This window comes from Lycium barbarum, chromosome 7, assembly GCF_019175385.1.
Source record: "Lycium barbarum isolate Lr01 chromosome 7, ASM1917538v2, whole genome shotgun sequence".
NCBI lineage: Eukaryota > Viridiplantae > Streptophyta > Magnoliopsida > Solanales > Solanaceae > Lycium > Lycium barbarum.
This window is the reverse complement of record NC_083343.1, coordinates 129,886,913-129,899,526: the sequence shown is the minus strand read 5'-3', so window position 1 is coordinate 129,899,526 and position 12,614 is coordinate 129,886,913. Positions and strand designations below refer to the sequence as shown.

The window sequence follows — 12,614 nt, the reverse complement described above, 5'->3', positions numbered from 1 at the left end:
TAAAACACATCCTCAATAAGTACTTTAGGACTTATTCAACATGCCCACTATAATATTATTAGAAACAAAATATAGAAATTTTTGTACAAGCAGCAGCTAGCATTCAGTGCTTTACCATCTAATGATCCACAAAAAGATGGAAGATACAACAGAGAGGTTTAAAACAACAAGGACCTTACATTTGAACGCTATCAACAAAATAGCAGAGTGATAAGTTGTTACCAGCAGCGGGACTATAGCAATGGTGTGCCTTCATAGTCAAAACCTTTGCAATGGTGTGCTTTCTTAGTCAAAACCTTTCTTCTTATCCAGTTAACATCAGCTGCATACTTTAGAGAGGCCGTTCCCAGCAAAACGTGTTCTCAAATGGCTGCACAACATCTCTTCAAAAAACAATACGGGGTATATTATTTGGATCGTCTTCCCCGGATCCGAGTAAATGTGATGGAACTATTGAGGCTCAGCATTAGGAACTCCAAGCTCCGAACCGTTTGAACCCCTGAATTGTGTTTAAAGGTAAATTCACAATTCAAAAGTTTAATGAAGTCACAAGGGAGAACTTTCTAGTAATCAACTAATCGTCGTGTAGATTTACCATACCTCAAGAGCTATGTTGCATTCCTACAGAGACACTTCGAGAACGCCTTTTCTTTGACATGCTCTGCGACACAATTGCATGCCATTACTTCTATGCTTAAGGAACAGATGAAGATAGAACAAATGGTGACTAGACTACACTTCGAATGCGAAAAATACCAACATAAATAAGGTCAAATATTCACTCATAATGTACTAAAGATGTGTTCGGTATGAAGGAAAATCTTTTCCATAGAAAATGTTTTCCAGAAAAATAAGTTTTTTTTTTGTTTAAACTTATTTTTTTGTGTCATTAGTTAGCAAAAAATATTAACCTAAAATCATTTGTATATAATCGACAAATACTATGGGAGGTGGACGTGGAGGTGCGGTAGAGGCTAGGGGATGGGGGTGAAGATGAGGTGTGTTGGAGGGTGGGAAGGCCACAATCAATGTGGAATGTCACTTGTGGAACTTGTTTTCCCCACTTCACTAGGGAAGTCATTTTCCTCAGTTCGTATTCATGCCGGGACGCTCAACTACAGAAGTCATCCATCTTGTGAGGAGACTGGTGGAACAGTATAGGGAGAGGAAGAGGGACTTACACATGGTATTCATCGACCTAGAAAAGGCTTACGACAAAGTTCCAAGAGAAATCCTATGGAGATGCTTGGAGGCTAAATGTGTATCTATGGCGTACATTAGGGTGATCAAGGGCATGTATGAGGGAGCCAAAACCAGAGTAAGGATAGCAGGAGAAGACTCAGAGCATTTTTCAGTTGTAATGGCGTTGCATCAAGGATCAGCTCTTAGTCCGTTTTTATTTGACGTGGTGATGGATGGATTGACGCGGCAAATTCAAGGTAAAGTGCCATGATGTATGCTTTTCGCGGATGACATAGTCCTGATCGACGAGACTCGTAGCGGAGTTAACGCTAAGCTGGAGGATTGGAGACAAACTCTGGAGTCTAAAGGGTTTAAACTGAGTAGGACCAAGACAGAGTACTTAGAGTGTAAGTTTAGTGAAGCACCTCAGGAGGCTGGCTTGGAAGTGAGGCTTGGTACCCAAGCCATCCAAAAGAAAAGTAGTTTCAAGTATCTTGGGTCTATTATGCAAGGCAACGGGGAGATTGACGACGATGTCACACATCGTATTGGGGCAGGGTGGATGAAATGGAGGCTTGCTTCCAGAGTGCTATGTGACAAGAAGGTGCCACCACAACTTAAGGGCAAGTTCTACAAAGTGGTGATTAGACCGACTATGTTGTATGGGACGGAGTGTTGACCAGTTAAGATTTCTCACGTTCAAAAGATGAAAGTTGCTGAGATGAGAATGTTGAGATGGATGTGTGGCCACACCAGGAGTGACAGGATTAGGAATGAGGATATTCGGGACAAGGTGGGAGTGGCCTCGGTGGAAGACAAGATGCGAGAAGCGAGATTGAGATGGTTTGGGCATGTGAAGAGGAGAGACACAGATGCCCCAGTGCGGAGGTGTGAGAGGTTGGCCATGGATGGTTTCAGACGAGGTAGGGGTAGGCCAAAGAAGTATTGGAGAGAGGTAATTAGACACGACATGGCGCAGTTACAGCTTACCGAGGACATGACCTTAGATAGGAGGGTTTGGAGGACCCACATTAGGGTAGAAGGCTAGTAGATAGTCTCATTATCCTGTCTTATTAGTAGTCGCATTATCGTAGTATAATTTCTTGTGCTCTGATTTATGCTATTATCTGTTATTTCCTGTGTTTTGATTATTCTATGTTATCTGTGTCGCTTGCGTTACTTCATTTCCATATCGCTTTGAATCTCTTAGCCTTATCTGACCTCTTTTTATGTTTTTTATTGAGCTGAGGGTCTTTCGGAAACAGTCATCCTACCTCGGTAGGAGTAAGGTCTGCGTACACTCTACCCTCCCCAGACCCCACGTTGTGAAATTTCACTGGGTTGTTGTTGTTTGTTGTTGTTATTTTTCCTAGAGAAAATGCTTTCCAAAAGCTTTGACCAACCGAATATGGGAAAATTGTAAATTTCCTCCATACTGAACACACCCTAGATGTTACTAAAGAAAGCAATTTGTCATGAGCACCAAACCTTTGGAAGTACCATTCAAGTTCCACAAAGATCAAATTCAAGCCTAGAAGAATTGATCAACTCATTCACAATCTAGCATTACGCAGTCTACTCCAGATTCTTCGTTAAATAGTTACACTTGCCAGTCACACCCATCAATTGCAACTTATATGAGTGGAGTATAACCTATGACGAAATTTTTTTTCATTTTTCCTCATTACTTCATTTCACTAAAACATCTCAAATGACAAACAAACAAAAGAAACTCGTTTTGTTGGACTGAAAAGAGCTTGATTACACAAATCTTAAGTTTAGTACTCCAAAATAAAATGAGTCAATGATGAAGAATTTATAGATCGAGCGGGCCCAAAAGACTTGACTCAATAGTAAAAACCATTCTCTACTGCCTACAACTTTATTCTTAATGAATGATGACCAGATTCCAAATTCACCCCACTTGTGGGATTACACTGGATATGTTGTTGTTGACCAGATTCCAAATTCATTCTGATGTCCAATGATGCTCAAATCCAGTAAATACTTGGTTCTGTTTATTATTGAAGCTAGTACCAAGAAAAAAGAAGGCCTGTTGGTATTTCCCTTCTGCTAATAAGGTAATGATATTTTATTGAAGCTAGTACAAAGAAGGTACTGCAAAGTTACAAAAAAGTAAAAAAATGAATTCTTCCAATGTATCATTTCTTGGTCCAATGGAATTCATACGAATAGGAAAAAACCTATCAAATTGAGGTTTTTTATTTCGTCCATATTCGATTGTTAATACGATATTAAGGGCAGCTACTACAAAGAGTATGTGTTCAGGTATGAGGACAGCTATTACAAAGAGTATTACATCCTTGATCATAGGATATCAATTATTTGCTTGTTAAACCATGCGAATTGCCTGAAAGTACGATAGAAAATAGCATAGAAAAACAGATTCCGGGATCTTCATGACCAATTTGGAGTGATCCTATGCGGACAATCAAGAAAGTTCAACACAAAAAATGACCACGAAGCCATGCTCAAAAAAGTTCCAAGCAGAGGTCGCGACGTAAATGATCACATGATGACTTGTTGACATTCATTTGTACATCACACTTCAGTGACAATGCAAAGACAATATTAATATGAATTACTCCTTAAAGATGATTTGAACATTTCTACATTCATAGTGCTCTTGGCACATAAGAGTAAACTCAAAGTTGAAGAAAAACAATTCACCTCCAGGCATATAATTAAGAGATATATGTATGAACTTATATAATTAAGAGATATATGTATGAACTTATTAAGCATCACAAACATAATAGATCTGCACATGCTAGTCTCATACCTAAAAAAGAAAGTCTCATACCTTGGAGGATGGCAGAGGCAAGGAAGCCTGTCGTACAGCCTTCTCAGGTTCAGTAAGCTGCCGAATCTCGTGAAGTTGGCGTGCTATATCCTCCAAAAGCTTTAACTGCATCTTTTCTCTTTCTCTATGCTCTGCAGTCAAGTCAAGCTTTTCTCTTCCCTCTTGCACAATCTTTAACCTCTCTCGAAGCCGTCCCAATTCAGATTCAATTTTCAATCTTTCATTGTCTACTGAGGACATGGGATTTCCCCGCGCATCACATAGCAAAGTTTTACTACGTTGGCCCACTGGCGGAAGCGCAGAAGCAGTGTCCGAACTGCTTTTAAGATCCATTTGACTATTAGACGTGCTAGTACTTGGACGATCCCTAATTACATCCTGTGTAGGAGAAGCTTCAATAGGGAGACTAGTTTTCCCAGATTCACCACTATTGACATCATTGCAAAAGTTGAACCCGTCAACAATCACATGAACATCATGAACTTGAGGTTCTTTATCCAAGGTCAAATTGCATGGACATTTTGATCCCTGATATCCAATTGTCTCATGATACTTCAAAACTCTGTCATGTCTTTCCATATCTGAATTTTCTTTTAGCACTTCCCCTTCTAGCGAAATGGCATGATCAGGAAGCTTCTGTTTTGAAAGGCCTGCCTCAGGGGGTTTCAAGAAAGTGTCCAGTATTTGCCTATTCGCTGGTGGCATACCAAAGTTGTTAACTGTAAACACCATCTCTTTCTCCTGAAATTCTTGGCTGCTATAAGAGGACACTGCCAAGTCAATTTGCTTCTGGGAGCTGACATCTTTATTCTGTCTGTGAATCGGTGCCTTGTCAAAAGATGCACTAATCTGCCGAAGCATAAGAAGTGGATCCTCATTAGGATCAGATGAAGCATCCGCTACATTCCCACTATCAACTCTTGATTCTTCATTTCCAAGAAAAGTCATCTGCCTATATACTTCAAGCTCCTTCTCTAAAAAGTGTTTCTCCCTTTCTGTCCTCATCAGGATCTCCATTAGAATGTGCATTTCCTCAGCTTCAAAAGCAGATTTCTCTTCAATTAATCTCTGATATTGCCGGGCGTCCATTTCAATAGATGCCTTCTCCTCTTGTAGACGTAAGATCATAGCCATAGCCTCATCTGCAGCACTCGCTGCAGCATTTCTTTCCTTCTCAAGCTCAAGGCAAAGAGCATCTCGAGCTTCTTGTTCGTGTTCTAAGGCTCGTTCCAAGAGTCTTGTTCTGTTTTCCTCATTGAAGCCGGAAACAAGTTGGCCGTTATGCTTCAGCTCTCCAATAGATGCAACATTCTTTTCAATGTGCTCAACTTCATCAGGAAGTCCATTCAATTCAAGGCTGTCTCTGTGGTCCAATCTCATAACCAGTGGAGGGTTGCCACCATCTATATTCACCACGAAGAGAAGCACTTAGATTGATACATATTAGAATCCCAAGGCTTTGACGTTAGGTAAAATACGGGAGGCTACAAATCATGGAAATTAAAAACTTGACAATATTTAATTTGAGGCATCTTCTCTTTTGCCCAACTAGTCTGGGGTTGAAGTTCAGGTTGTTGCTGCTGTTGTATGCTCTTTTTGCCATGGTTATTTGACTGAAAAGTAACTGATTCTGCTCAACAAATTGAATGTTACCAAAAATTCCTCCTTTTCTTTTATCCATAAACAAATTATACCCAAAAATTCTTTGGCATAAGAAGCAAAATACTCGCGTTGAAGCATTTGATTTATAGTAAAATAACAATTTCTGAATACCATTTACAACCAAAAAGGGACGTTTAAGTTACATAGCCATACAGAAATATGAAAAAGTGGCATAAAGCATTTTGTTAGTGCAATACAAAGGAAATGCATCTCATATCTCAACATTGTGTTCTGGAATAAAAGATGCACACACATGTTCCTAAGTCAAAAACCAATAAGTCTCCAGATTTTCTTCCCTTATCAGCGGAACAAGGGCTCCTAACAACACCCAAAAGCATTAGGAAGCAACCATAACAACAACTACTACTACACCTCAATCCCGAGCTAGTCCGGGGCAGCTTAGGATGCAATAATAAGCTTGAAAAAAACTTCACAGAAAAAAAAAACTTCAAGGACATCTAAACCATCAAAATTCAAAGGAGAGCATTCGTATGGAGGATTATTCAATCACCTTCTTTATTGGTACTGGGAGGGGATGGAGGACTTAGTGGAAAGTCTTCATATGGAGGGTCATATGATGAAACTGATGAAGATCTCCCATAATCAACAGCTGCTTTACGCCTTCTTCGACGAATCCCTCCTCTTTGTCTCTGATTCATCACCCCTTTCCCCTTTGGACTCAACTCAATCCTAGCAATATTATGTGACTTTCTTGCATCCGATACTGAATTACGTGAACCATCCTCATCACCCATTTCAAGATACCCATGAAGACTATTCTCTTTATCACCAATTAATCTCCAATTCAAATCACAATTCTCGTCTTTTCCCAAAATAGTATTACCATTAAAAGGGAAGTTTGCTTTTATAGAGAGTTGAACATTGGACACTTTCTCAGCTGGGAAATCAATCAAGAGTCTATGAAAACATAAATTCCCATTTGGGAAAGTACCAAAAAGTCCATCACAAGGACATGGCAATCTCAAACCAAAAAAACCAAGAAACTTTGATGCTAAAAATGCTACTGTTGCTGCACAAAGCAAGAAATATGCTATTGCAAGATCAACAAAAGCTGCCACAATACCACTCAAACTCCACATATAATTACCTTCACAAGCCATTCTTTTTACCACAAAATACTAGTAAAAGTTCAAACTTTACAAGTAAACAAAGTAAAAAAGTCTCACCTTTTTCCTGATAAACTTGCACAAAAATTCAACTTCACTAGTAGGTCCACTTTTTTCCTGATAAACTTGCAAAAGATTTGAACTTTCTTCCCTTAGAGATCACCAATTGATTCTAACTACCTTCACAAGCCATATTTTTTACCCCAAAATACTAGTAAAAATTCCAACTTTACTAGTAAACAAAGTAAAAAATCACCTTTTTCCTGATAAACTTGCACAAAAATTATACTAACTTTACTAGTAGTAAACTAATTAAAAGGTCACCTTTTTCTTGATGAACTTGCACAAAAAATCTAACTTTACTAGTAAACAAAGTAAAGAATCCACTTTTTTCCTGATAAACTTGCACAAAAAATATAACTTTACTAGTAAACTAATTAAAGGGTCACCCTTTTTCCTAATAAACTTGCAAAAGATTTGAACTTTTTCCACTAAAAGATCACTAATTGATTCCTTCAAGAAAACCCAAGATCAAAATAACCAGAAAAAAAATATCCCATAAAAGATTTAAATTTTTTATAAGTGGAAAATGTTGTTTCTTGGTTTGGGTACCTTAATAATGAATGTTTCGTGTTGGTTTGATCATAGGATTTTTTATTTTTTTTATTTTATTTTTTTCCCTCACAGGTGAAAGTATTTTGTATTGTATGTTTATATTGTTTTCTTGAAGGATTAAACGATGTCGTATGATGGCAGTATGTTTTTTATTAGTCATGTTATTGTCGGCTCATTGTAGCTTCTGGAGATACCACGTGCGTAAATTATTGTCATCATTATAGTAGCCAACTTCTATCCATTTTAGAGGGTGGCTCATTTTAAGCATTTATTATTATTTTTTAAGGTCATTTTTGTTTTTGTAATGTTTGGGAAAGATAAAAGATATTTTTAAGCGTCTATTTTTAAGTTTAAAAAGTATAAAAATAAGTCAAAAGTTAAAAGTCAAAAATTAATTATTTGAAACTTTTGATTTTTAACTTATAGCTATTTTTAAAAAATCAATCCAAACATTCTCTTAGAGCCTTTTTAGTTTCTTTATTATTCCTTTTTGAATAATAAAGATTGATACTAGTAACATTTTATTATATCAGAGTGATGGGTTTACGTTAAATAGAGGTGTCTATTTAATTATATTAGGTGCATGGTTGTTGATGACAACTTAAAAAAGTTATACTGCTCTCTCCGTTTCAATTTAAATATCTTACGTTAAATAGAGGTGCCTATTTAATTATATTAAGTGCATGGTCGTTGATGACAACTTAAAAAAGTTATACTGCTCCCTCCGTTTTAATTTAAGTGTCTTACTTTTATTTTTGATTTGTCTCAATTTAAGTATCTTTATTTATTTCTTAAATTTCGTGTCTAGTCAAATTAAGGCACTTCAATTGGGACGGAGTGAGTATTATACAACAACAGCATATCCAATAGGGTCTGAAAAGGACAGAATGTAAGCAGATCTTACCCCTACTTTGAGAGAAGAGGTTATTTATGATAGACCTTTGGCTCGATATATTTACTATAATAAGATTGGGAGAAAAAAAAGGGGTGCGCAAGCATCGCAGCAAGATTCAGCGCAGGGTCGCACCCAAGGAATGTGATATAAACAGTTTGTCTTAAAAAAAACATTAATGGCTGCTTGTATGGCTCAAACACATTAAATATAGGTCACACACAAATAAGTTTACTATTGCTTCTAAATATTATAGGATTGAAATATATATTTTTATATCTTAACGCAACTTTCTAAGAATCTATTGACTTCAAATTTTGCGGGCTAATTCCTTCTTTGCACTAAAGTCTGACTACTTTTTTGTGAAACATTTGTAGTTTTGGACTAATGTCAATTTAACGACTTGGTTAGCTGACCAAACGAGTTATAAGCCTCAGCTAACAACTAAATTGAGAAGATTAAATATCTATCTTCCCAACCTCGAAGAAAGAGAAAGGCATGATGAACTATTACTACTTGCAATTATGAACTTTTTTTTTCACTTATAAATGTGAAAGCTACGTTTGAGACCATGCAAACCAGATGATATAGTAGTATTTTATATTTCTTAGAATAATAATGTGAAAAGTGATGAACAGTACACGACTTCAACTTATATTGCTAAGACACATATTATTGCCCTGCGTACATTACATAAGGGTGTTTGAATTGACTTTTTAAAAGTAGTTTATAAGCTAAAATCCATAATAAATTTTTAACTTTTAACTTATTTAAAAGTAGAAAAAAAAATTAAAAGCCAACAAACACTTAAAATATCCTCTATATCTCGCATAAAATATTACACAAGTTTTCAAATGTCTTATTGCAATTAGTAATACATTGTTAGGCTTCACGCATCAAATTCTACATAAATTATATACGGAATTTGATATAACAAACCAGACATTGTATTTGTTATACCAAACATTATACCTGTACTTCAATATTTTATATCGAGATTAAATTTTCATATATTTCAAATCAAAAGATCCTTAATACATAAGTTTCGTCAAGTGGATAAGATGAACTGCCAAGAGTGATGACATATAAGACAAAGTGTTTCATTTCTTTTGTTGCATTCACGCCGTTTTCTTTTCTTCTCCCAGTAGAAAAAATATCTAGCAATCCGACATAAATTGTTGTAGAACAATTATTTTAGATAACTACATACATATTGTCTTTTTTAGTCTTTTTTTTTCCTCAAAACTATATTAAATGTGGATCGTGATTTATTGGCATTGATATTATTTTGGTCAGAGAGAAGACAAAATTGATTCAGCTTAATGTTTGTTGTTTCTCTAAAAAGGAAAGAACAATAGATTTGATTGATGAATTATGATCATACTTATATAGTTAGAACTCTCTATAAGAGCATTCACAAATAACAGCAACTCTTTATAACAGTCAATTTTTTTTTAAATCGATTATTTATGTTATATTTTAGTTCTCTTAACAACACTTTACATATAACAACAATAATTAATTTTATAATAGTACGTTCTTTGTAAAATTACCCCCATATAATAGCTATCTTCCTTTTTTTTTAGTAATATAATAATTACCATCTTTAGAAATATTGATTATCTATGATTACCAATAATATGTATAGATATTTTGACCAAATATGTGATACTTAATACCCTATTTATGATAAAGAATATTACATGAATGTATATATTTTCATCATTAAAGGATTTTCCTTCGTTATACAAACTGTGATTAACCTTAAAATTTGACAACTAAAAATTTTAAAAAAATAAATTTTATGCATCTTTTTTTGCATGTAACAATGAAATATTATTCAAATGTCAATGTTGTTATAGGTGTATAACAATCATTCTCTATAACAGCTAAAAAAATTCGGACCCAACTATAATGTTATAGAGAGGTTTGACTGTCCAGTATAAATGAGAATTGGCAACTTAATCAATATGGTACATGATCCTAGTTTAATGAGCAATTATTGGTAAGTGGTTTCATTGTTTACCCTCTTGTCAATCATTTTTTTTTTCCTTTTAATAATTTAAAAAGTAGATGTTCTTTTGTTTCATGATATTCAAACATTCCCTTAAACACGGGGTTTTCCTTGCCAAAACGGATCTATTTCAACTACTACTTGAATTACCGATAGGTAGAGATTATCACAAATTGGTTTCCATAGTCTAGATTTTCCTTTAAAAGATGCAAGGAATATTTTTCTATAGCTAACCCTTGGCGCGTCTTCCACGAGAGACATTAGGAAAATTCTTTTTTTTCCTTGTTTTTTTTTTTTTTTTTTTGGGTAAGGAAAGATAAACGTAATATTAACTAAATATTAATACAGGGAGAGTTGGCCAGTGGCCCGTCTAAACCCAATGTGCCAGTAGTACACAAAAGATGAGAAAGTGGCGAATAAGAAATTACATTAAAACGAAGTGCCACACTATGACTAGAACTAGGTGCTATACTATGACTAGTTGTATTTCCAGCTGGTATTAATCGCTGCTTAGCTTCTCCTCTTTGATCAGCTGCAAGTATACTTGTGACAAAATGGGGCGGTTCTTCCAAAACAGAGATTTCATTCATAAAATCGCCACTCGAAGCAGTTTTTCCCCTGCGCCCGTAGTGGTGCATTTATAAGGAATCAGTTAGGGCTCGTTTAGTATGAGGGATAAGGATAAACAATCTTGAGATTATATTTGAGATGAGTTTATCCCATATTTTATTGGGATTAAATCACGGTATAACTAATTCCGAGATTAGTTATCTCGGGATTATAATGTTATTTTATCCCTATAAAAGGATGAAATAACTAATCTTAGGATAAATTATGATAACTTGTTTCCAACCAAACGAACTCTTAATGTTTAAATTGAATGCTAACTAAGGGGTTGACTAACACCACTTATGAGTGGACCCGGCCCAATAGTATTTTCCAACCATAGTCATTAGGAAGTCCTACAGTCAAGTACAGATGAATGATCTTCCTAATAAAAGGTACTTGAAATGATTAACTTAGAATATACAAACAAGTAAACATAAAGAATGTACAAGTTGCATGTGAAATTCAACATGTCTCATCTTTCTGGATAAAACAGATAGGGGGAGAAGAACATTTTATATAATACTGAACTGCAATGAGCTTAAATAGATCGACATGGATAGTAAAGATTCATATAATCGACTTTACTCAAGAATTAGTCATCATCCATTGCACCTGCGCCATATTGTTTTCCACTGGCAAGGCATCTCCATTAGCAAAAGCTCGTGGTCTCTTCTTTTGAGCACCGATGCGCGTGGGAGAAACCAGGCTTCTATTTGATGGCAAGCAGTCACCAATTCTAGCAGGCATATCGGAAGCATTTTTGTTCTCAAAACCTGTAACTATTTCAGGTAATGAAGAAACTGTGACAATCCCATCACAGTTGCTGGCACCTTTGATTGCCAATTCAGAAAGCTGTTCGCTGGCGGCGTCCAGATCAGTAGATTCCACGGCCGTGTAGTTAAGAGCTTTACATGCTTTCTCAAGAATTGTTTGCAAATACTTGTCCTGTGCTTCAATACGAAGCTGGACACGGCGCTGTACCTACTTCAACAAACCACGAAAAAAATTGTTTGATCATAATAACATACTATAAACTAACCTTCATATAAAAACTTAGTAAAGAGATGACGTTACCATTTGGTCCAAGTTAAGAAAGCCTGTATAGCACTTGGACATTTTACAGATGAAAAATGTTCAAAAGTTCAAAAGGCATAAAACTCAGCCACCTTAACAAATTATGACACTATTTATTCTGAGTTTACTTGACAAACCAAACCAGCTCTTATATTCATATTTACACAGAACTCGGAAGAATGCATCCTTCTGAGATTTTAGAGTCCCTTCCCCAACCTCAGAAGTTAAGAAAGGAGAAAAAGAAAAAGAGAGAACAAAAAGAAAAAGAAATATGCTTCGACAGTTGGCCGAAACATACAGTCATGCTTTTGGCATGTGAAAGGCCAGCTCATTTGTCTCAAAAGATTGAAGATTGGGATTGCATTGAAGAATGGACTTTGCAAGATTCAGTATAATGTGACTAATATGAACAGGTGGTGAATGCGTTTTATTTTTCCACTTTTGGTTACCAGAAATATGTCCAGCCATAGAAGCATCTTGATCACTAGGCACTAAAGATCGGAAGTGTTAGGTGAAAGTCCCACATTGGAAGCTGATAAAACAAAGAAACCACGTATAAGGTAGATATACGCTGAAAAGTGTGAAGCTTTTTGGGAAAAAACGCAGCGGGCTTGA

The 12,614-nt window shown here is 35.8% G+C and overlaps 2 protein-coding genes across 6 annotated transcripts in view; both read right to left on the bottom strand.

Annotated features, from left to right (window-relative positions):
- LOC132604408 (uncharacterized) overlaps positions 1 to 7,492 on the bottom strand; it is a 43,486-nt gene extending 35,994 nt beyond the window's left edge. For 2 of the 5 annotated variants that reach the window (XR_009568718.1, XR_009568717.1), the window contains exons 1-4: positions 6,180 to 7,492; positions 4,007 to 5,409; positions 601 to 693; positions 223 to 499 (exon numbers count right to left, since the gene is read on the bottom strand). Coding sequence is in view for 3 of the 5 variants with exons in the window: in XM_060317903.1 (XP_060173886.1) it covers positions 622 to 693; positions 4,007 to 5,409; positions 6,180 to 6,789 (2,085 nt within the window). In the remaining 2 variants the exon portion in view is untranslated. Of the gene's footprint in view, positions 1 to 31; positions 500 to 600; positions 694 to 4,006; positions 5,410 to 6,179 lie in introns of those variants that run through there. The other 3 variants (XM_060317903.1, XM_060317904.1, XM_060317905.1) reach the window with 3 other exon arrangements.
- Positions 7,493 to 11,311: 3,819 nt separating this feature from the next.
- Positions 11,312 to 12,122, bottom strand: LOC132602649 (protein PHR1-LIKE 3-like). The gene is made up of 2 exons (XM_060315451.1): positions 12,000 to 12,122; positions 11,312 to 11,906 (listed from the first exon to the last, which is right to left on the bottom strand). Exons 1-2 carry the CDS (start codon positions 12,039 to 12,041, stop codon positions 11,511 to 11,513), a joined length of 438 nt encoding a protein of 145 aa, XP_060171434.1. The 5' UTR covers positions 12,042 to 12,122; the 3' UTR covers positions 11,312 to 11,510.
- Between the last annotated feature and the right edge of the window lie 492 nt (positions 12,123 to 12,614).